At 32.0% G+C, this 23,070-nt stretch overlaps 1 protein-coding gene across 1 annotated transcript; it reads left to right on the plus strand.

Moving 5' to 3' along the window:
* The first annotated feature begins 4,418 nt into the window (after nucleotides 1-4,418).
* LOC106717428 (putative uncharacterized protein DDB_G0271606) lies at nucleotides 4,419-22,711 on the plus strand. The gene is made up of 2 exons (XM_014511295.2): nucleotides 4,419-4,546; nucleotides 20,707-22,711. Exons 1-2 carry the CDS (start codon nucleotides 4,538-4,540, stop codon nucleotides 22,444-22,446), a joined length of 1,749 nt encoding a protein of 582 aa, XP_014366781.2. The 5' UTR covers nucleotides 4,419-4,537; the 3' UTR covers nucleotides 22,447-22,711.
* Nucleotides 22,712-23,070: the final 359 nt, after the last annotated feature.

A 23,070-nucleotide genomic window follows, 5' to 3' on the forward strand; every position in this document is an offset into this window, starting at 1 on the left:
AGTTGTAGTTGTAGTTGTAGTCTATGAATTTTCATTTGATGTCCTGGTACAACTCTCTCAATTCTTCCACATTTATACATGTTTTTCGGATTCAGGTGCTACTAATACCGCCCTTTAATCAAAACAGAAATAATATTAAGCTATAATATCAAAATAAACGAAAATACATGTAAGTACTGATTCATATTAAAAGAGGCTACTGCAAGAACAACATTTAAATATAAATGTAGAGACGATCTTTACCCGCGCGTCTTGTATATTCTTGTTCATTAATTTTTTATGCGACCGCATACCATTAGTGGTCTCGTTATAGTTGGTTTAATCTAATGCATCGGTAGATTGATGATATCAGGCAACATCGTTCCTCTATGCCGTTATTTTATTTACTGCTACTATTTCTTATCTTAATTCTATTCGACTTGTCTCTACTCGTAAATTTAACCCACGCATTCTTAAAACTACGTCGTTTCTGATGTATCAATTTGAAACGATTATATTAATGTGTTTAATTTAACGGAAATTCAAATGAAAATAATTGAAATAGTAATTGAGAATTATTCTTGAAAAGTTAAAATACACCTAAATATCTGCAATTTTATTTCGTTATGTGCAAGCGTGATATAGTTTAAATGATCTAAATAATGCATTTAGTATTAAGTTTCTTATTCAAATCAACTCATGTTGTATTTTTTGCAGTCTTAATATATTTATACACAACTTACCTTTATGTAAATGCACCTAATATATAAAGTATTTTTGTATTGGATAAATACACGCGTAATATAATTTAAATACAGTGGTGTTCTTGTAAATAAATACTTACTATGTATTAAAGTACATAATATAATGTATGAGTTTTGCGATATGACGTTACGTATGGTAATAAACATTAAAGGCGAACAAACAATAACTAAGAAGCATGTAATTAGGCGTTTGGAATACGGCACAAGCGGAGTGTGCTATACGATGGTGAAATTGTTAAACAAACAGTACAAAGCATATGTAAATGACGTAGACAGAGAAAGCCCATCAGTCGAATGTCTACGAAGCGTTAATACTGTCGCCTATACAAAGCGTGACATTTTTTTTCTAAGCAACGTAATCTTGTGGACATTTCACGCTGCAGAAACTGCATTATTTACAATACTCAAGACACAAAGATAAACTTCCACAGCACCTTTGTACAGAAAATTTGATTTTCTTTGAATGAACGTAAGGCGCTATAGCGACAAATATTAAAATACATCTTAAAAAAAATATTGTTGTGTTCGAATGAAGCAACAGTTTTTGTGTAACTTGTATTTTTCTTGTTACGATAAAAAAATAATAAACAACAAAAATAAGTATTAGTAGTGCTTACTATAGGTATGTAAAATAAGAAATTTTAGAAATTACTATAAAAGTTAGTTCTAGTTCTCGTTGTTAGTTTATTTTAATTAAATGTACTAGACTCGACCACGCTATAGTTTTGTATACATAAATAGAAGTACAGCGTAAAAATTTAAATATGTAATCCGAATTAAAATCAATGTTATATATTTTAATATTTTCTATTATGACTTCATTTATCGAAAAGGTTCTCACCCTATAATATAAACGTTAGTTATTGAGTTACTAATCAAGTTATGACCTTTGTTGACCTTTCAGTTTATCATTATAAATGACATCCTACTTAACGAACATGATTATAATATAAAAGGTGCCGCACCTCGCTTGACAGTCTTTGATTAGGCGCCTTTTAATAATTATGAATGATGAAATTCATCAAGTTCACAACGCAATCAAGAAACATACGTCATTTGGTTCATTTGTTTCGTTATAAGTAATGAATGTGGATAGTTTAATAATTGAAGACACATCAATCAATTATTTAAAGTCAATAGTACTTAGCATGCTTTTATGACGATTCATTAAATGTATGTTGTAAAAAGTATCTTTGTTTTATGTAATAAATACTTTAAAGTATTTGTAGTTGTCGTAAACAACGCAAAGATGTTCAGACAAATTACATAAAAGATGTAATATGAAAAAAAAAATTCACCTGCTGTTGTTTACAAGGAGTTGGTATAATGACAAGGTTCATTTCTTCACTTATTAAGAAGTTGCAATTTAATGTTGATTTTTTTTCGATCATAAGTTTCGTATTAAAAAGAATAGTTGCTTACTAACATTATAACACATGCGATGGTAACAATGCATTCATGTTATGTACAAATACAAGTTCGACGACAAGCACACAACTTGTTTTTCTAGCGAACATGCGTGGGTAACAATGAGCTAAGTGAAATATTTGTCAATCGCTTACATTACCGCTCATACAAGTTCAGAAACATAAGTAAGTTCACGGAAAAGAAAGTCTCTAGTGGAGAGCGAGCAGACCGGTCGGCGCTTTGACCCTAACACTGGCGAAGCGCATTCATTCATTACTTTTTATCTACGAACATTCCAACCCACACTTCTTAAAGAATGGAAGTGCATTTCCTTTCTGAAGTAATACAATGAGAAATCGATTTATGATAAATGGACGTTGTAAAAGAAAAACCCAAAGTATTTTTTATTAATTTAATTTCTATAATTAAGATTCTAATGTAAGTACGGATATCTATATATATAAAAGAAAGTCGTGTTAGTTACACTATTTATAACTCAAGAACGGCTGAATCGATTTGACTCAAAATTGGTGGGCAGGTAGCTTAGAACCAGGAAACGGACATAGGATAATTTTTACCCCGTTTTCTATTTTTTATTCCGCGCGGACGGAGTCGCGGGTAAAAGCTAATTTAGTATAAAAGCGATTTTTTACTTAATATTACACATTTAGAACAAAATTGGAATCTCAGCTTATTAAGTATAAACGTCATTAAATTAATGATAAATAGTATTTATTAATTTTAGACAACTTTTTACTGTGCGTTTGCGTGCTTGTGGTGATTTACAACGTATTACTTAACTTGTTTATAAATTATTCAATGTCATTGAACTCGTTGAAGTCTTTTATACGTACAAAATAATGTAACACTTGTGGGTTAAATTCAGATTGTATCGCAAAGGGAAATTTAAATGGTTAAAAACTGAAATTATAATTACACGTGTAAATATCATTTGAAATGTATAGTTTACAGCAATATTTAGCTAAAATTGAGCGCTCCTATGTTTAACTCCTCAATAAATTTTGGAATAATTTCACTTGTTAAGTTGTATTAGAAGAATAGCTAATTTAGATTAACAATGAATGCAATTTATGCAGTAATATGAAATCTTGAAAATTAAGTACTTATACGTGTATCTTACACATAATGATGTCGTACATTTACGAATGATTTTGATTGTCTTATTAAAGCAGTTGCTTACAAAGCGTAGTAAAAGATGAGGTGCTAGCTGATGTTATGAAGGGTGACGAATTTTATTGTAGAATTACGTTACATACGAATACAAATCGTTACACAACGACCGGTTGTGTTTAACTGTGCTCACCGCGATGGATTCCGTAATTCATACATGACAAATAAAAAGTTGCAACACGTCACCACGCTAATTTTATTCATAGTTATTTATAAGCGGAGAAATTACGGCTTAATTTTTTTTTACAAATATATTTATACTAATAATTTTCATGGCACTCTTTCTCTACTGTTTTTCAAAACAGCAACGATAATCTTAATGTACTTTGTTCTTAATGTAAATTACACAGTGTCATAAAATGTAGTTAAGATAGATATGTTAAATAAACATTTTAATAAATTTCGTAATCCGTAAATCTAATCAGACCAGTGGCATTTGACAGATGGCGGTGTAATTACTTTTATATCTAGGCTAGCGATTTGTATCAGATTATGGTAAGTTGCAAATCGTCTAACCTTCTTGTGTTTACCATCTGTCTAACACAGAAAGTTACTACGACATAATCGAACTAATAAGTTAAAAGTCACTTGTTAATTAATTCTTTTAATCTTTTGTAGTATTTTTATGGGTTTTACCATCACGGAAGTATAAAGAAATAACATTAACTTTTTGATCTAAAAATACAATTATGTTGTAAGTTCATTCATTATTCAACAAGAATTCCTTACGCATAGTACAAACTTTTTAATTTTTTTTGGTTGATGCCAAAATCTTAGGTTTGTCTGTCAACTCTTCTTACAACAACAAATCTTACATTATAAAATAGCACTTAACTTGTAATGGCATCGAAATATATCAATTTATTATGCTTGTCTATGTCATCAAAATTAAAGGTTTATATTTAAAACTCGCCGTTTCAATGCGCGAGTGCATAAATGCGAATTTTAAACATTGGACAATGCGTGAAAATTAACTGAATTTGTAAACAAACGATCACTGCCGTGTCAAAACATCCTTGTTCTTGGGTGTCGAGTTTACAGGGGGGTCGTGTGGTGGCAGGGCGCAGCGATGTATGTACTCGACGCAGACCACTTTAGTGTTGTTTTGTGTAGCGCAGAGACCGCCGGTGCGCAGGCGACCCACAGTACACTCTACCACGAGCCCGTAGTATTCTGTACTACATACAACTGACACCATGCGCCCAGTGAGTACCCGTGATTATTTTTTAAATCTGTGTTCTATTTAGTGATGTGATTTTTTATTTTTTATTATTATCATTTATGCCATTTGCTTAAACTAAAACTGTGAGTTGTGGTATGCATCTTAATTTGTAATTTCACAAGTAAAATAATATAAATTTAATTTAAAAAGATTATGCTTTCACAATATGCAATTATCGAAATATAATAACCGTGAAGTCTATTATTTAATGCCAAATGGTTCCAACTTGAATTGGCAATGTTCCCACACGCGGTCTGACTACAAATTACTGTCATCTCAGTGTCACTACTTTCACTGGGTGTCTTATTATAATCAATGGTGTAATTAAAAAATAAAATGTAATAATTAATTTTTAAAGAATCGTGATACTTGAGATTTCTCTGCGTAGCTTTATTTAATTAATGAACACAATAAGTAAATTGTAAACAAAAATAATTTCGTTGCGATATGACAATTATATTTGGATAGATCTGTAAAATCTTTATTATAATGACAAAATGCGATTATGATATAATTTATTTTGTAATTAACATATTGAATGCGTTATAAATATTAGATATAAATTGGACTTTCTACGATGTGACGTAATGTGTGCGTGATGATACGATCTTGCTGTTTACATGAGAGATCGGAAGAGAGACCTGTTAAGAATTCGTCAGGCGCGGCGCGGTGCTGCACCTTACACTTTGATTTACGTGAAACTCACGAAAACATTTGCGAAAATGTTTAATGGGACATGCTTACTTTCTTCTGTAACATTACAAAATAAATACACTAACGAAGTTCTCAATCTGCTCTCAAACATTATGATAGATACAAGTTCGTCATAGATCATTTTATGATATTGAAATTCTATGATCGTCATCTCCCTGGCCTTATTCCACTCACGTGGGGTCGGTGCACAAGGTTACAGACCTTAAAGATTTGGCTTCATTTTTTACGGACGGCCGCCTGCCTGTCGCCAGCCCTTCTTGGGAATATCTTGAAATTAAATAGATTCTTCTCTATGACCATCTTCATATCCTTGACTCACTTCACTCCAATAGATGATGTCGATCTGGACATTTCAAGTGACGGTAAAAACAAACAACTTTTTATGTAATTTTTAACGAATTTAGAATTTTGGTTTTATTTGACTTGACATTGACGTTACATCAATTCAAAAATGAAATATAGAATTCTATGTAATCGCTAATTAATATATCAAATCGATTGATAGCATAATGCGTAAACCATATAGAGTTCAGAAAATATGCCTTCATCAAATTTTCACAGCTTGTATTCCATAATCATACTGCATATACTAAACATAACAAAATGCATAAATAAGTCGTCGTGTCGTCTGGATTAGTGTTTATTTAATATAACTTTTTGATTATCGACATTTTGTAGTCAATAAAAGGAATGCGTTAGCATTGAAAATGTATATTTCTTGGTGACTGCACAAAATTTTACTTAACGGTATGTTATGTAAGAGAAATAACAACGTGTTCATAGAAACTGCTTTAAGCTCAACTATTAACTCTTAGTCAAATAGATGTTATAGTCTTATAATGTTGCAAAATTACTTTTATTACTATAATGAATTTTATATCGTACATAACCACAAAACAATTTTAAGCCATTATTATGAGATAGTTAATTTTACTTTAATGAATGCTCAACTTCGTTTAACCAAATTTTACATTCCTTTGTTTACATAATTTAGGCGTCGAACAGAAATTTATATTTCCAAATCGAGGGTAATCTTATCAATTCAGTAGTATTTAAAAATTTAAATTCCAATCTTATATATGCAAATAAATGACATAAATCTAATCTAATATGTTATCCAGGCAGTAAAGTTATGCAAGTATTATATGTGTCTAATTCACGGAAACATTTGTTAAACTGAATTAATAAAACAATGTTACGAAACTAATGCAAATTCGTCGTAAAATATCGAACGCATATCCGCTAAAAGTGTTATATAACGGTTCTAGAAAACTGTGTCAATTAAAGAAGTCAAATATGACCTTTGTTCTTAATTTGTTTTTATAAAAAAAAAATATGTGTTGCTGCAGTTGGCCATTTGAAGAAGCAAAAACAATTTGACTGTAACTAGGTGACAATTAGTTTGACGGTTTCTTAGAATAAGACGAAATGCGCATCATTTTTCGATCATGTTCATACCTAACAAAAAACCTCCTTAAACACACTATATAGTTATTTAAATTATATATAATCTATGTTTATTATGTGTGCAAACGTGCTTTTATTAATATTATTATCAAAAAATATAGTATATTGAAGCTTAACTCTTATTTTAATTACGAAGCATTGTACTAGAACTACTGCTGATACAATTAATGCTATTATATATGAAAGTTTAATGACTTTCGTTTAGTGAATAAAATTTATGTTGACCACTTAACTACTAACTTCATTAATTTAACGTAGCGTGACACGAATAAAAATTTTATAGTTTCAGTAAAAATTCGTTTAATGATCTCTGGACATTTAGTTAAAAATTTTACAAGTCAAATGTTAAATGTCTTCCATCAACCGTTGAATCTCAAATAAATTGTTTTGTAAGTTATTAAGAAAACACGAGCACCAGCGAAACGATTAGAGATTAGAAACCATTGAATTTGGTACTTAAATGTCGACATAGCAAATAAAATATTTAAGGCAATTACTTAAATGGAAAATTTAGAAGAAGAAGTAAAAATTATAGGTTTATTCATAAGAAATAATCATTTAATTGAATTTATTATAAATATCTGTTCTTGTTTGGATAACGTATGAAAAAGAATCTTCAAAAATGTTACATGAAGCCTGAGATTTAGCTCATGGTCTAAATTTAGATGCTGTATGACGATTATTTTTATGAATAAAACTGTTAAGAAAAAAAGTTTGGCAACTAATAAACATCTTTGTCAGAAGATAATCCGTATTCATTCAAGATAGTTAAGCGCTTTAGTAAGTACGGAATCCATTCATAAGGTTTATGGGAATACAGAAGACAATGTAATTTGTATTGCATTGTATTTAATCTTTTAATCGAAGCTAATTAGAACGTAACGTAGAGACAATGCTTGTTTGTATATACGAATGCATAGACAAAATGCAACACAATCTAACAGAGTAAACCTTATTAGAGGTAATTAAAAATATAAATGCAACATTATTGTATCAAACAATGCAGATTCATAACTAGGCCTTGAGTAATGAGGTGTTGTAAAGCTTGCGATGTGTTTAAATTCATCCAAAGTCATAACATTAAAGATTTGACAACTAACTTGCTTCACTACATTCCCACAGATTAATCAACCCAGATATTAGGAACGATATATGAGAATTTTAATTAATTAAGACAAAAGTTGTTGAAACAATGACAACATTAAGTATTTTAAGAGCAGAAAGTGAATATATCCCAAATTTGTTTACTCCAAAATTATAACGAAATAGATATATTAGTCTTCGGTTCAACAATGTCAGTTGAAATTAAGTTATAAAAGTATCAAGTATTATTCAGTAAACATTAAAAGTAATGATGTTCATACCACGGATACTGAGACCGCAGTGAACTTTCTCTGCGCTTGCAGTTAAAGACTGCTAACGATTTGACAGAATGCACATAAATTTACGTAAATTTTTCCTGTCTCTAGGCGTAATCGTAGTTTTTATTAACCGCCTTTTAGCTAACGTTCATTTCATATAATAGCAAAGATTAATATATTATTGTGTATTAATTTAAAGTATAATAACTATTATTAAAGGTTATCGTAAATTATGTTATGAATGATCTTCACATGTTGGACATAAACAGGAACATATTTCAATTCCTGATATTACGTCATTTTATATGATTTAGGCTATAATTTTTGTTCGTATTCTTACGAAAATCAAATCCACATAACATCTTAAAGTCTAACCGCAAGGCTTACTCTATCGTTTCCATATCGGATATACGGCACCTTTGTGGTACGATCGAAAAAACAGATATTGTTACATTGTGCAAATATTGTTGTGACTTAATATCTAAGTATGAAGATCAACCAATGATGAAGGAAGATTAATATAAATATAAAATTATAATCATCAAAGAAAATCTTCAACAAATAATAAAACCAGGAAATTTTTAAGTAACTAGCTGATACAGTATAGTGTAACTTAGAATGAAATAAATCTCCACAAATACTACTTATATCAGACGTTTTAGCAAAGAACAATATAAGATGAAGACAACGCAAAGCAAGCAACTATTAATTAATCCAGCTAACTTAATATGTAATTTATTACTTAAGTACTCACTAAAAGAAAGCTAACTTAGAAGATAACAATCTTTATTTATGGTAACGTTACTTAAATTCCACTGCAGATGGTTATCTTAAAGTAATTCTTAATTCATAGTGGAACTGATCACTATTCGTAATCGCAGTTTTTAATCAAACATCTCGTTCTTTGACTTCCTAATCCACGAAAGTGTGTGAATAATTTGAAAGTTAAATGAGAACCAAAGAAAACTGATTTATTTATTAAAAATTAATCGTTTCTAGAAATCATAGACATATTTTTTTTCAACTACCAAAGATTTTGTCGTTTGAAATAGTATTTTAATTTTTTACTTACTTACTCCGCTGGCGCAGCGACCCAAAGTGGGTCTTGGCCTCTGACACAAGAGATCGCCAGAGTTGTCTGTTCTGTGCCTTCTCCTGCCAGTACATCGCTTGTAGCTCCAGCAAGTCTAGCTCTACAGCGTCTCTTCTCTTTTGTCGGTTTCGTAACAATTGGTTTTTTCTGCTGGAGGACCACACCCTACTTTGGTCAGCGAGCCCACCGGGCTTAGCAATATAGCGTAGCTAAGCTGTACTACCGACCACCCCCCCATTCCGCCACCCGGAGGACGCTCCCCATACGCCGTGAGGGCCAGCGCGGATTCAATTTTTTAAGACAATTTAAAAATGATTTGAAAAATAATTTTAATTTTTATGACAGCATAGTCACGTTAATTAACAATTGTCTGAGATATGACAGTTTTATAATTTTTAACACCACAATAAAGTTTATTTCGAAAACGGAATTGTACATGATGGTATCAATTGAAAAGACATGTGACATTTCGTGTCACATAGTGTTCCAATCTAACCAGGTACAAAGACGCCTACGCGTCTGCGCTAACAATGCTGTACCCACCAAAACTTGACGAAAACAAAAGCACCGGCCGCGGTATCGCAACGTGCATCTCGTTATTTGGTTTGTTAGTTGCTTAAAAATGTGGTATTAATAAGACTTTTACACAACCGTGTTTTTTACTACGTATTTCGAAAATTTTTATAATAAATTAAAAATTAACTAAAACATTACCTTTGGCTAATTATTATTAGGGAATGCGTTTATGAAAATAATTGGCATAATTATTGACCATATAGGGAAGAAATTTGTAATAACTTTAATTGTAAAACCTTCTGACTACCGGGCGAGAGACAGTCTATTTTAAAAACCAACCTGTTTCAGTAGCTATTAAGAATTAGCTACTGAAACAGATTTGATTTTAAAATAGTAGTGAATTATTAAGTTGCATAATCATTTAAGCAAAGAATTTCGTAAAGAAGCAAACGTAACCAAACTATGGTGTTAATAAAGTCTTACGTAAATTGACAGCAAACTGACGATTGAAGAGAACGAGAAATATTCTTTATGTAAATGTATCAAACATGTGTTTTATAAAAAAAACACACACATTTCTATCTAAATACATTCATCATCATCATGCTGCTGCTGTTAATAAGTTCAACAGCAACAACTGAAATAAAGTCAAAAGTAACTTAAATATAAGCTATAGCTATAGCTTTTTTTCCTTTTATTTTCGGAATCATAAGTAAAACGTAAAAAAATGGAAAATCCTGGAATGGAGGCCACGCAATGAAGACCAAGAGTGTGGGGTACCACCAGGTGTTCTAACAACTTAGTGCATACGACGGGAAGTCATTGAATGCGAAAGGTAGAGGATCGTATTTTGTGGAAGGCATTGGGGAAGGTCTATGTCTAGATGTCCATCAGTGGGCAGACAAAGGCTGATGATGATGATTAAAAAAATAGCCACTAACTATTATTGTCACAATATTAATATAATAATAATTGATTTAAGAGGCACCGAATGCAGTTTACTTTATTTAACAATTTGTCTTCTACGATTCAGTACACGCACTATATACCCATTATATTCACAATTTCTATACGTATAACATATACGAATATTTACATCAGAGTTGCAAGAACCGCATGCAACTAGTTATTGTATTTCGTAGTACTACCTTAGAAAGCTATACATCGACCGCAGATTGAGGAAATTTTATTTTATTGCCTATTACTATTAACAAGTCGTTTGTGGAACGCGTTTTTAAATACGCACTCAAGTGTGAGCAATTTTCTTTAACAATGCGGAAAATGAGAGCTATTTAAAAGTAAACTTTTAAGGTAGGTTTTAAAATTAACAATATATATAAAACAATGCAAGTTGACTAAATTAGCGACTTATTAGTGACCCTAATGTTTTGGTCACGTTTTTACTTTACTTATGAATTATAATAAATCAGTCTTACATTTAGAACATTAATGTAACTCATTGGTTTTAGATTTGAAAGTAAACTTATACCTTTACAATATACTATTTATAGTCAATTATTGGTAGTAAGATCACTTGTAATTCTGGATGACTTCTATACGTAACAAGCTTGTTTTGTTTGAAATCGAATCCTGAACCATATAAGTACTTGCTTTGTAACTTAACGAACCAAGTAGCCATTGTACTTATGGTGTTTGAAACATTCACATAAGTATATTTATGTATTAAATAAAAATGTGCTATCCATTCAAATAACATTTGAGTGTTAATACCTTGGTGTTTCAATAAAATATTATCCTGACACGTAACAGTCACGATCCAGGCATCGCATCTGCATATTGCAGTGATAAACGTAAATATATTCTAAATTATCATTACCGTAATAGCTACTTGCACGTTCGATCTGTGCTCCAAGTAAATAATTATTTATAAGTGAATCTGCAATAGTTTTGGTGTTAAATTGACATTGATCAACCACTAATATTGAGACACATAATAATTCATAATAGTTTAGGAATTTGGATTCGTTAAATCTAAGTAAAAGTGAATTTAAAGTTATATTTCAATCAATCTACTGGTGATTCCGCGAGTGTTCGACAAAAACGCGTAAGCGACGTAATTTACACGGCGCTTACGACCTTTCCGCCGCGAACAAGCCGCTGATCACTGATATTAACTTGCGACTGTCGGCAGGTAAATAAGCTGTTACCCACTATTCTAACATAAGAAGTAAACTAATAATGGAATGCGCAAAGTGTAATGTTTTGAAGGCGGAGGAAGTACTTAAATGTGCAAGTTGCCGAGTTTCGATGCACTACTCTTGTGGTGGCTTATCAGAGAAAGATCTAAACAAAATACTACCGATGAATAAACCAAAATGGAAGTGTGTGCCATGTAAAAGTGGCCCGAGCAAATCCGCATCTGGCAAAAGTCCCCCAATGCCGCCTTTATTAATAGACAATACACACCAACCGCGCTCAATTGTAAATATTGATGTTGACCAACTAAAGGCCCACTTTGATCTCAGTTTTTCTACCATAAATGCCAATATTGAATCCCTTAGAGCGGATTTTACTGAACAACTTAAAAACCTGACGTCAACAGTGTGCTTGTGGGGAACGAAGATCGTGGAATTGGAGTCTGAAGTAGGTGCTTTAAATAAAAAAGTTACCAAGCTAGAATCAGATATAGTCCAACTATCAGAGAATAAGGAGAAAATTAGTGAAGAGTTATTGTTCTTGAAGAGACAGGTCGATGATTCTGAACAGAAGTCACGCTTATGTAACATCGAAATACAAAATATACCGGAGAGCAAAAACGAAAATTTATTACACATTGTGGGGACAATTGGCGTTTTGTTGGGAGTTCCAATCACGGAAGACCGCGTTCGAGATTGCCACCGTGTTGCTCACAATAACAACTCGACTAATCGTCCCAAAAATATTATAGTACAACTAACGTCTAGGCGCCTTAAAAGCGAGGTCATAGCGGCAGCAAGGATTAGGAAAAACCTTACTCTTGAGAAACTACGTAAAGCAACTACGTCTTTGAAGCCAGGCGAACCCACTACTTATGCCTCTGGAGGTGACTCATCACAGCAAATATACGTTAACGAACACCTTACCCTCAAAAATAAGATTTTGTTCTCTAAAGTCAGAGAAGTGGCAGTCGCTAAAGACTACAAATACGTGTGGATAAAAAATGCAACCATACTGCTCCGCAAGAATGATCAATCGAAGGTGATTGCGATTCGGCAAGGGGATGATTTAGAGAAGTTGTGACTACATCGACATTCTTATCTCACCGTTCTTCATTGTGTACTCTTTACGTTGATAAAGCTTTACGTAACCTATATAATTTTAAATAATCTAACGTCGAAAGCCCAATTAAATTTCATGTGTGTAATTCTATGTCTAACTCATGCCCATAAATATATTATACATTGTGTGTACAAATTCATACATAGTTGTTCTATCACAAATGATACATGATACACTTTCATTTTACTACCAAAATTGCCGAGGGTTAAGATCGAAACTTAGTGAGTTACGTTTGAATATACTAAATTCAGATTTTGACGTTCTGATTCTCACTGAAACGTGGTTAAGGCCAGGCATATTTGACACAGAGATTGTCGACACCAGGTACAACGTATATCGGGCTGATAGGGATCTAAATAAATCAACCAAAACTGACGGAGGGGGAGTATTGATAGCTGTCAAGAAAAGTATTCAGTCAAGCTGCCTAGTTAGCAGAGAATATCCGTGGGAGGAGATTTATATTTTGTTAACCACTCCTGAAAACGAAGTTCTTTTAAACGCTGTTTATTTACCCCCAAAATCTGGAACTAGGTTGTATAAATTATATCTGGAAAATCTAGAAAGTATTTGTAATAAGTTTACTAAACAAAAAACTGAAGTATGTATTGTAGGTGATTTCAATTTGCCCGACATTGGTTGGACTCAGGATATCGACAAAGCTTTAAAACCGATTATATCAGGTCTGAATGAGGAAAGTATATCGCTAATTGAAACATGTGAAATGTTAGGTTTGTATCAATACAACCATATATTAAACTCGAATAATAAACTTTTAGACTTGTTGTTTTGTACTTCAGGTTTCATTTCACATATTGAAACAGCTATTCCTTTAACAAAAATTGACAATTATCACCCCTCCGTACAGTTCTTTAGCAAAAGAAAAAGGTCTCCCCATGTAATGAAAAAAAACTCACTTTCGACATATAATTTTCGGAAAGCAAATTACCCAGAAATAATTAACGCTTTAAAGCAAATTGATTGGCAGTCAAAACTAGGTAACTTGGACACTAACACAGCTGTTAATACGTTTTATGATCTATTATTTGAGATAATTGATGTCCATGTCCCACTTAAGATTAAAGGAAAAACTCTGTATCCTGTATGGTTCTCATCAGCACTGAAAAAGACACTAAAACGTAAAGAAAAAGTATGGCGCAAGTGGAAAATTTATGGATTATCGGCGGATTATCGCGAATATAGTTTACTCAGGGCGCGTTGTAAATTATTACTAAAAACAGACTTCAAGTGCTACACCAAGTCTACAGAAAATTTGTTATTAGAACATATGAAATCATTTTGGGGTTTTGTATCATCTCAGCGTAAGTCAGATGATTGCTATCCGAATAAAATGTTTTTTGGAGACAAATCTGCCGATAATCCACAAGATGTGGCTAATTTGTTTTCGGATTTTTTCAATTCAGTGTTTGAAAAAAAAGTTAGTATAAATGCAGAGGAACTAAATATGGAAAGTGAACACATAAGCGCAAGTAATATTACCAATATATTGTTAACCGAGGAAATAATCGCAAAACAACTAGAAAAATTAGATGTCAATAAAGGGCCAGGTCCAGACAAAATTCCACCTATATTTATTAAAAACATTAGGGCCGTGATATCGTATCCATTGTACTTATTATTTAATAAAAGTTTGACGGAGGGAATTTTCCCGGATCGATGGAAAATGGCTCATGTCACACCTATTCATAAGTCGGGGCCGAAAGCTTATGTTACCAATTATCGTCCTGTATCTGGTCAATCATGTTTGCCTAACGTTTTTGAATGTTTGATACATAATGTAATTTATCCACATATAGAAAAACACATAATCGAGGAACAACACGGGTTTGTTAAAAACAAATCAACAACAACAAATTTACTTTTATATAGCAATTTTTTGTTCAAGTCTATGGATAGTAGAAACCAAGTCGACGTAATATACACCGATTTTCAAAAAGCTTTTGACAAAGTAGACCATAAACTTCTTTTGCAAAAGTTATCTTATAATGGTATTAAGGGGAATTTGTTAAGGTGGTTTATATCATACCTGGACCATAGAATACAAAAAGTTACTATAAACGGCTATATGTCCAATGAGGCAGAAGTTACATCTGGTGTTATACAAGGTTCCATACTCGGTCCTTTAATGTATATTATTTTTGTGAATGATATCTCGAGCTGTTTCAAACATGCGTCTTTTTTGTTGTTCGCTGACGATCTTAAAATATATAAAACTGTCAAAAACTTCAATGATTGTATATTGATACAAGAAGATTTGGATCGTCTGGAACAGTATTGTAAAAACAATAAACTATATTTAGCCTATGATAAGTGCATGCAAATATCTATTACTAGAAATAAAAAGAACATTGTAAATACATATAAATTGGGTAATATACTGTTAAAGAAGGTAAAATTAGTAAAAGACCTTGGAGTTTATATCGACGAAAAATTAATATTAGATCATCACATTGAAAATACTATCAAAAAAGCATATAGAATGATGGGTTTTGTATTGCGCATTACCAAACCATTTAAAAAGCTCTCAAGCTATCTTATTTTGTACAAAACTTTAATTAGATCTCAATTAGAATACGCATCAGTAGTGTGGAACCCACATTATAATACCTACATAGAAAGACTAGAAAGAATACAGAGAAAATTTCTTTGTGCGGTGCATCTTCGCTTGTTTGGAAAACCTTTATCATATAAAAAACTTCAAGAAAAATTTAGTATAACTACACTTAAAAATAGAAGGCAACAAATAGATGCTACTATATTGTACAACATATGTAATGCTAAGTATAACTGCCCTGCCTTGTTGGCAGAAATTTGTTTCAGAACCCCCGCTAGACGAACGCGATCGACGGCGTTACTGGACACAGTTTCGTGCTCCACTAACGCCGGCGAGCGAGCTCCTCTACAAAGAATATGTAAATCATATAATATAAAATTTGGTTCTACAAACCTTTTCGGCAACAGCTTATATAAATTTAAAAAAGAAATAAATGCTATTGTGGGCTAAGATAAATGTATCTATGTGTAACGTAGGTATACTTACAATTCAATTTATTACTATCTGTAATGGGCTTATGACACTTAGTAGTAAGGTTAAGTAATTAAGTATATACTATTAAATTAAGTAGTTAAATTACCCTTGCATCTTATACACTTGTAAATATATAATTTACTGTTTTCATCGTAACGTGGCTTTGTTACCGGGCAGAATATGTTTGATTGGACTGTTTACATATTATTATTACTTGTCACTTTACACTTAGTATGTATTCTTACTTTTTTGTAGCTTCTTTTATAATTATGTATGTCTCAGTGAGAATATTTTAGGATATAAGTTTTTATGTACTTATATATTAGATTGTACGCATGTAACTATAACATAAACTTGTGTCTGTTAATTCTCCGAATAAATAAATAAATAAATAAATAAATCTTCGGACATAAACAATATTGCACAATTTCGGAAACGTCGATAGCATTTCATCGGGTAATCAATTCTAATTTTTTTTTTACTAATGACAAGTGCAAGTACACTTTTAAAAGTAAGTTAAATTCGATCGAAACGATTATATAGCAATGATGTAAGGATTAAATAAAGCAGCGATTAACCCTCTGCGTTGTCGAAGCACGTACACAAAGCGCGCACGTAATGATTAATATCGATACACACGTCATTATGATGTCCCGCTCTTCTTCAAAGGCCGCATTATGTATTCAAACTTTAATCCAGTCAATTTGAGCTTGAATAAGGCTCTCATGTAACTGATTGTAATGATGCCTAGAGGGGTCTTTATTGAAGTTATGGCCGACATTTATATTAATTTAATGAATGTCTTTTTACATTATAAAACCACGAATTATCATCGCTGACAAGTGAGAAGCTTTGAAATTACTGAGACCGATATGAATCATTAGAAAAATTACAACATAATGAACTCTCAAGAGACAAAAATATCATAGTTTTTGAAACATTAGCCAACTAATTGAAACTGACTCTTTAAAATACATATTTAAAGTTATCGAATGCTGAACCGCCTTTTCTAGAACTAAAAATGAGCCAAAAACTAATAACTACAATACTGGCACTAAACAAAGAAATAGACAAGTATTTTCTATAAATAAAAAAATAACCTTTTTTTTTCAACGTGAAGAATGTTTTGTGGCAAATCCTATAAACGTATGTATATATGCGTCTCCACCCATAGAAAGTGAAATTACCTACCCGTTGATGCAGCCTTATGTAATTACGTAGCATTGTGCGCATATGAAATAGGTATGATGATGACTGTCGTTTACTGAATATGTCGGCACGTTTATCTTGTTACGCAGGGCATGAAATGTACAACTTTAAAATGTCTTTATATCTTTACTTATTTGTTCATAAAATTTGTACGAACAACAGTTACAAGAAAGAAAATAAGATTTGTTTATTGTTTTGAATTCAACAAGTAGAATTAATTTGACTCTTATAACGATGCCTCCATTTAATCTATATATATAAAAGAAAGTCGCGTTAGTTACACTATTTGTAACTCAAGAACGGCTGAATCGATTTGACTGAAAATTGGTGGGCAGGTAGCTTAGAACCAGGAAACGGACATAGGATAATTTTTACCCCGTTTTCTATTTTTGTTCCGCGCGGACGGAGTCGCGGGTAAAAGCTAGTATAAAATAAAACAGTTATTGCACATAGTAACCGAACTGTTTTGTAGCTGAGATTTTATAATAGGAAGAGGATTATAAAATATTTTCTATATGTTTATATCCCATTTTGTTTTCATTTTTCGTGATAATTTTTTTTTCTGAAACTTTTCTCACATTTATTACGCTATTGTTTGTAAATTATAAAAGATATATGATAAATGTTCTTATTATGAAATGAATTCCTGTAGCCAAGCACTTGTAACATTTTATGATTGTAGTAAAGAACAATGCATCATATCTGTTGGACGTATTCGATTCACAAGTCACGCACGGTTCGTGCTTGCCTCGTATCGGATGTGGGAACGGCAACTTAATTGCATTTACATTATCAAGTATTGAGAGAAATTCTAGCTGAGTACAATTAGGGACAGGTGAAAGATGATATGCGTTAAAAGTCAATAGCGTTCAGTTACTTATCTTACTAATATTATAAATGCGATGGATGGATGGATGTTTGAAGGTATCTCCGGAACGGCTCAACGGTTCTTGATAAAATTTGGTACAGATATAGAACATAGTCTGGAATATTTACTGTGTTTTTATTATGTATTCATGTAATATGTTTTTATCTAATTCCGCGCGAACGGAGTCGCCGGCCACAGCTAGTTAATAATAGGTGCAGTATAATATCTTAATAATGACTGACACAAAGCTTCAATGACTATAGTCTTTAGACTAAGTAGAATTTCTTTGCTGATTTTAATCGTTCACATAAGTATTTAAAAAGTAATAGTTAAAATGTATTTATTATGAAGTCAAACCTCTGTCAAATTGCTCAAGTGAATGAAATTAAATGCTAGTTATAAATTATAAGAAATGCTATTTTCATCTTCATTTTTCCGTATATTTATTAAACATTTTATTAATTAGTCGTAACAAGTTGTACAACAGCCTCTTACACAATTATATGGGTGCTGTGTCGTGAGAAATGTGAAAACATTTGTACATATTCCATAACGTCGCTTCGTGTGGACTTTAAACTTTTTCTATTTTAAACAAATTGTCAACACATTAACCGGTATTTTCAATAGTTATGACATGCAGTTGACACAAGTAACCACCAGTTTACATCTTGGATACACCATAAGTCATATGTAATCATATAATTAATTAAGAGCTTAATTTACTTCAACTTATATTTACTTCTAATATATAAAATATCATTTTAACATTTATAAAAATTTTATTTCATTAGTGAATTACTTTAAATTGATATACATTATTGAAAATTCTCGTATAGTAAGGGTCAAAGGCGAGAGAAAGTGTTACCACTTGAGTGGTATCCATTTAATCTTTACCTGCGGGTGCATAGTACTCACTCTAACTATAGACTGAGACCTAGAACTGAGACTAAGACCCTGAGACCTTTAGTCTTACAAGAGATGAAACGATATTGATAGTTGAACTCGGATTATAGTTTATAGTGAAAGTAGACTCGAACTTAATGAGGATAATGTTGAATGAAAGATTTGTAGTATACCTATTATTTTGCATTAATTTTTAAAGCCTTAGAATTAGTTTAGTATTCAGTCATTCTTGTAGTTTTTAGTACGTTAAGTATTATAGTACTCAAACACATTGAAAGGGATGACAATATTATTTTGGCCATATGTTTCGCCAGTGGAAATCCATGGTAATGATTACGACATTTCACACATATATTTACCGTAGACTCCTTCCATTCGAGAGCTCAAGCACAACCTACATTTTTTAAATGTTAAGAAGCGCTTCGAGCGAAATCAAAGGTCACGTCTTATTGTTTACTTTCCCATCAATATTGATTGAAGACCAAAACGAAATAGAACCTTTTAAAGGAAGTAACCATTTAATATTCGTGTTTAAAAATTATTAATTGCAAACACAAATGCAATGACCTGGGATGTGTTAAAAATAAAATACAATCTAATAAAAATTCAAATGATATAAGAGTCACAACCTATTACTTTATTCATAATTATAGAAATGAATTAAAAATGATTTCTAATATCCGAATACATGCTAGATTAACGAATTCGGATCGAATCCAACTCATCAAATATAGAGAAATCGATTCATTTAACATAAAATAAATCAAAACTGATGTTATAATGTTTTCCGGTAACGTTTGTGATGTGATTTATTATGAAAAATATTTAAATCCGTCTTGTACAACACAAAAAGCGTCTTCGACTTTCACTCGAGATGAGTGATAAGTAAATATAAAGGATTGTGACATCAGAAAGAAATGCGTTGTGATTAGTTTTGACAAGAATAGTGTTGAAATCAATTGTTTTTGTAATGGAAAAAGCACTTAATGAAGTTATCGCATTTAACTCTCTCTACAAAATAATTAAGCTTATATACATGCATACTTAAATGATAAACTAAGTAAAGATGGTGATAGAAAACATTGTCAAAATAGAATTGATTTGAATAAAATTGCTTATATTGTATATTTTTTAAACACGTACTTTATTAAACTTCCATCAGTTTGGTTAACTGTTTTAAATTAAAACCCTGTTTCTCTTAAGTTTTTCTAGATATTAAAGTAAGAATATTGTCACGTAGGATTGGTGATGAAGTTTGTTCTAAAAGTTTATTCTATTTTGTTTCTTATACAAAAAAATAAATAAATTGAGTTTTCCTTACCTTACAAATAATATATTTTAGGATTAGTAAAAAGTAAAATTTTGGAACATTATATCTTGTTTGGTTTATTGTGATCAATGTACGTGTAAATTCCACGTTTAAGATGACACGTTATGTAATCCAACCATAAGCACAGTCATTGTTCTACGTAACACAAAGAACGTAACTGAATACGAATAAAAATTTCCAACTGCGGAATCATGGAAGTTGATCGTGACGTTTATTGCATTGTTTAATAATAATTGACTAAAAAGTACATCTGCATACACCATATTTAAGCAATCTATATGGCAACGACAAATGGTAAAGTCACAGCAATTCCCATATCGAACGAATAAATCTAATTGTAAATGTCTCTTGTTTCAGGTGCCGGTAGCGATATTAGTAGCTTTATTCTCATTGAGTATAGCAGAAGAAAGCACAGTATATGATACTAATAATGAAAATCTTAACAGTTTAGAAACGAAACCTTCAGTAAGGTTAGACCCTTACATAAGAAAAGCATTGTTAAAAGCTCTGACTGACCTCGAACAAAGTGATAACTTTACAGAAACGGAATCAACTGCTGTAAATCCAACAGCGGAAACGGAATATTTCAGACAAAATGAAGATTTAACAACAGTACAAACATCTAAGGATGGCATACAAATACATTCATACATAGTTAATGGACAATCTGCCTTTACAAATAGCACAGACGCGACACCCATGTTACTTGAAAGTAATGTATCTATCTTGGACACGACAGTAGGAAATGTAGAGAACCAAGTAACGTCTACTCTCCCAACTCAAAATCCTTACACAGAAATATTCCAAACCAAAGAAAGTACCAACTACTCTCATTTACGAACGAAACAAAGTCCGAAAATTGATATTTATACCAAACAGTCGAGTTCCACATCAAAACCAACGACTACCACGACCACGACTACTACAACTACAACTCCGAAACCAACTCATGACTTAGATGGTAAAAACATTGAAGAGGTTGACAAAAAAGACGTTCAAGTCTTCCAAGCTCCTTTAGTTGCTGCGTTCACCGTTCACCAGGATGGCCTTGGCCATCCAAAAAGAGTTGTGCCGATATACCAACAAACAAATATACAAGAAGTCTTGAAGTCACAATCGACTACAAATGTACCAACAGGTATCTTACCACCACAGATTTTAAGTCAAAGCTTTTCGATCGATAACAGGAACTTAAACAAGATAGCTCAAAACAACTTTTTATCCCAACAAATATTATTACAAAAACAACTTGAAGAAAAACAAAGAATTCTTGAAGAACAGCTACAGTTGTTACAACTTCAACAAAGGCAGCAAGAAGATTTACTAAGAAAGCAACAATTGTTGATTCAACAAAAAGAAGCGCAGCGACAGCAACAAATTTTATACGAACAGGATCAGTTGAAAAGACATCAACTTCTTGTTGAGCAACAAAAAATCCAATCAAATCAGATTTTAGGCGGTTTTCAGGGACAGAAAGGTTTGCAATCAAATAGGTTTTTAAACCCGAGCACAACGTTACAAAGTCAGAATTCCCAAGTATCAATTCAGCCGAGTGTACATTTAGAGCAAGTAAACCTCCTAGCTAATCAACAACAGTTACCTAACAGAGAAGCTGTGGATTTTCTTATACATCTCCGTAGTCAGCGACCTGAACAATTTCCTCTGCAAGAAAACCATCTTCCCCAAGGTATTACCAACTTCTTGCACCCAAATCCCAGCCAAGCCCCTTTTCACCAAGGACCAAACTTCAACCAATTAAGACTAACTGATGACCTAACGAGACAAAAACAGAGCACTCGAGTATTTCGACAAGAGAGTGGTGTTGGAAATTTCGGGTTGAATGGAGAATATAATAGATTCAATACTTTCAGTCCAGTTTATAGTAACCACTTTTTTCCATCGAACAGACAGAATCAGTTTAATGCGGACGCACAATTAAAACAATTGTTAGTTGAAACAGGCCTTAATGGGAAAACTCATGAAGATTTAAATATTGTTACAAAAGTTTTGTCGTTGAATCATGGTATACCAATAAATAATAACATTTCTAATAGATTGCCTTTCGATAGCCGGAGACACGTTAGAACTTCGTTATAGGTCATATGAAACACGATATAACTGGACACTTTTAGAAGTAAATGGCTGCCAGGTTTTATAGTGCTTGAATCAAACTGCTATTAACTTTAAATACATATACTAGTGCTGTTTAATTTCAAATAAGCAATTATTTCCCCAGCCATTACGTCATTACACAACCAAAGAGGCTACGCAAAACCGCTACGTATTCCCCGGCGCTTAAATTTTCATTCCGCATTTTAATAAGTGGACCTATTATTAGAGAAAAATCATTATTTATTATTTTATTTTTGTAAACTGCCATAAGTAGTTATCTTAAGTAATATTATATGTTTACATTTAAGTCAAATAGAATTTAAATGGTACATAATACACTTTTAAATTTAGTTTATAAGAAAAATACAAATCTAGACTTTATTTGCAATACATGTAAAAATACACTATGAGTATGAAGATATGAAGTTTTATCGTACTATCCGCAACTACCTACAAAGCATTACCTATACATACTAATAAAATTGGAGTGTCTTTATGTATTATCGAGTGATATTTCGTGAAGGGAAATTTACTGACGCACGCGGGCATGTTATAGGATACTTTTTTCTTTTTTAATTCTATGCTGACTAAGACGCGGGCGACCTTTAG

This window comes from Papilio machaon, chromosome 8, assembly GCF_912999745.1.
Source record: "Papilio machaon chromosome 8, ilPapMach1.1, whole genome shotgun sequence".
NCBI lineage: Eukaryota > Metazoa > Arthropoda > Insecta > Lepidoptera > Papilionidae > Papilio > Papilio machaon.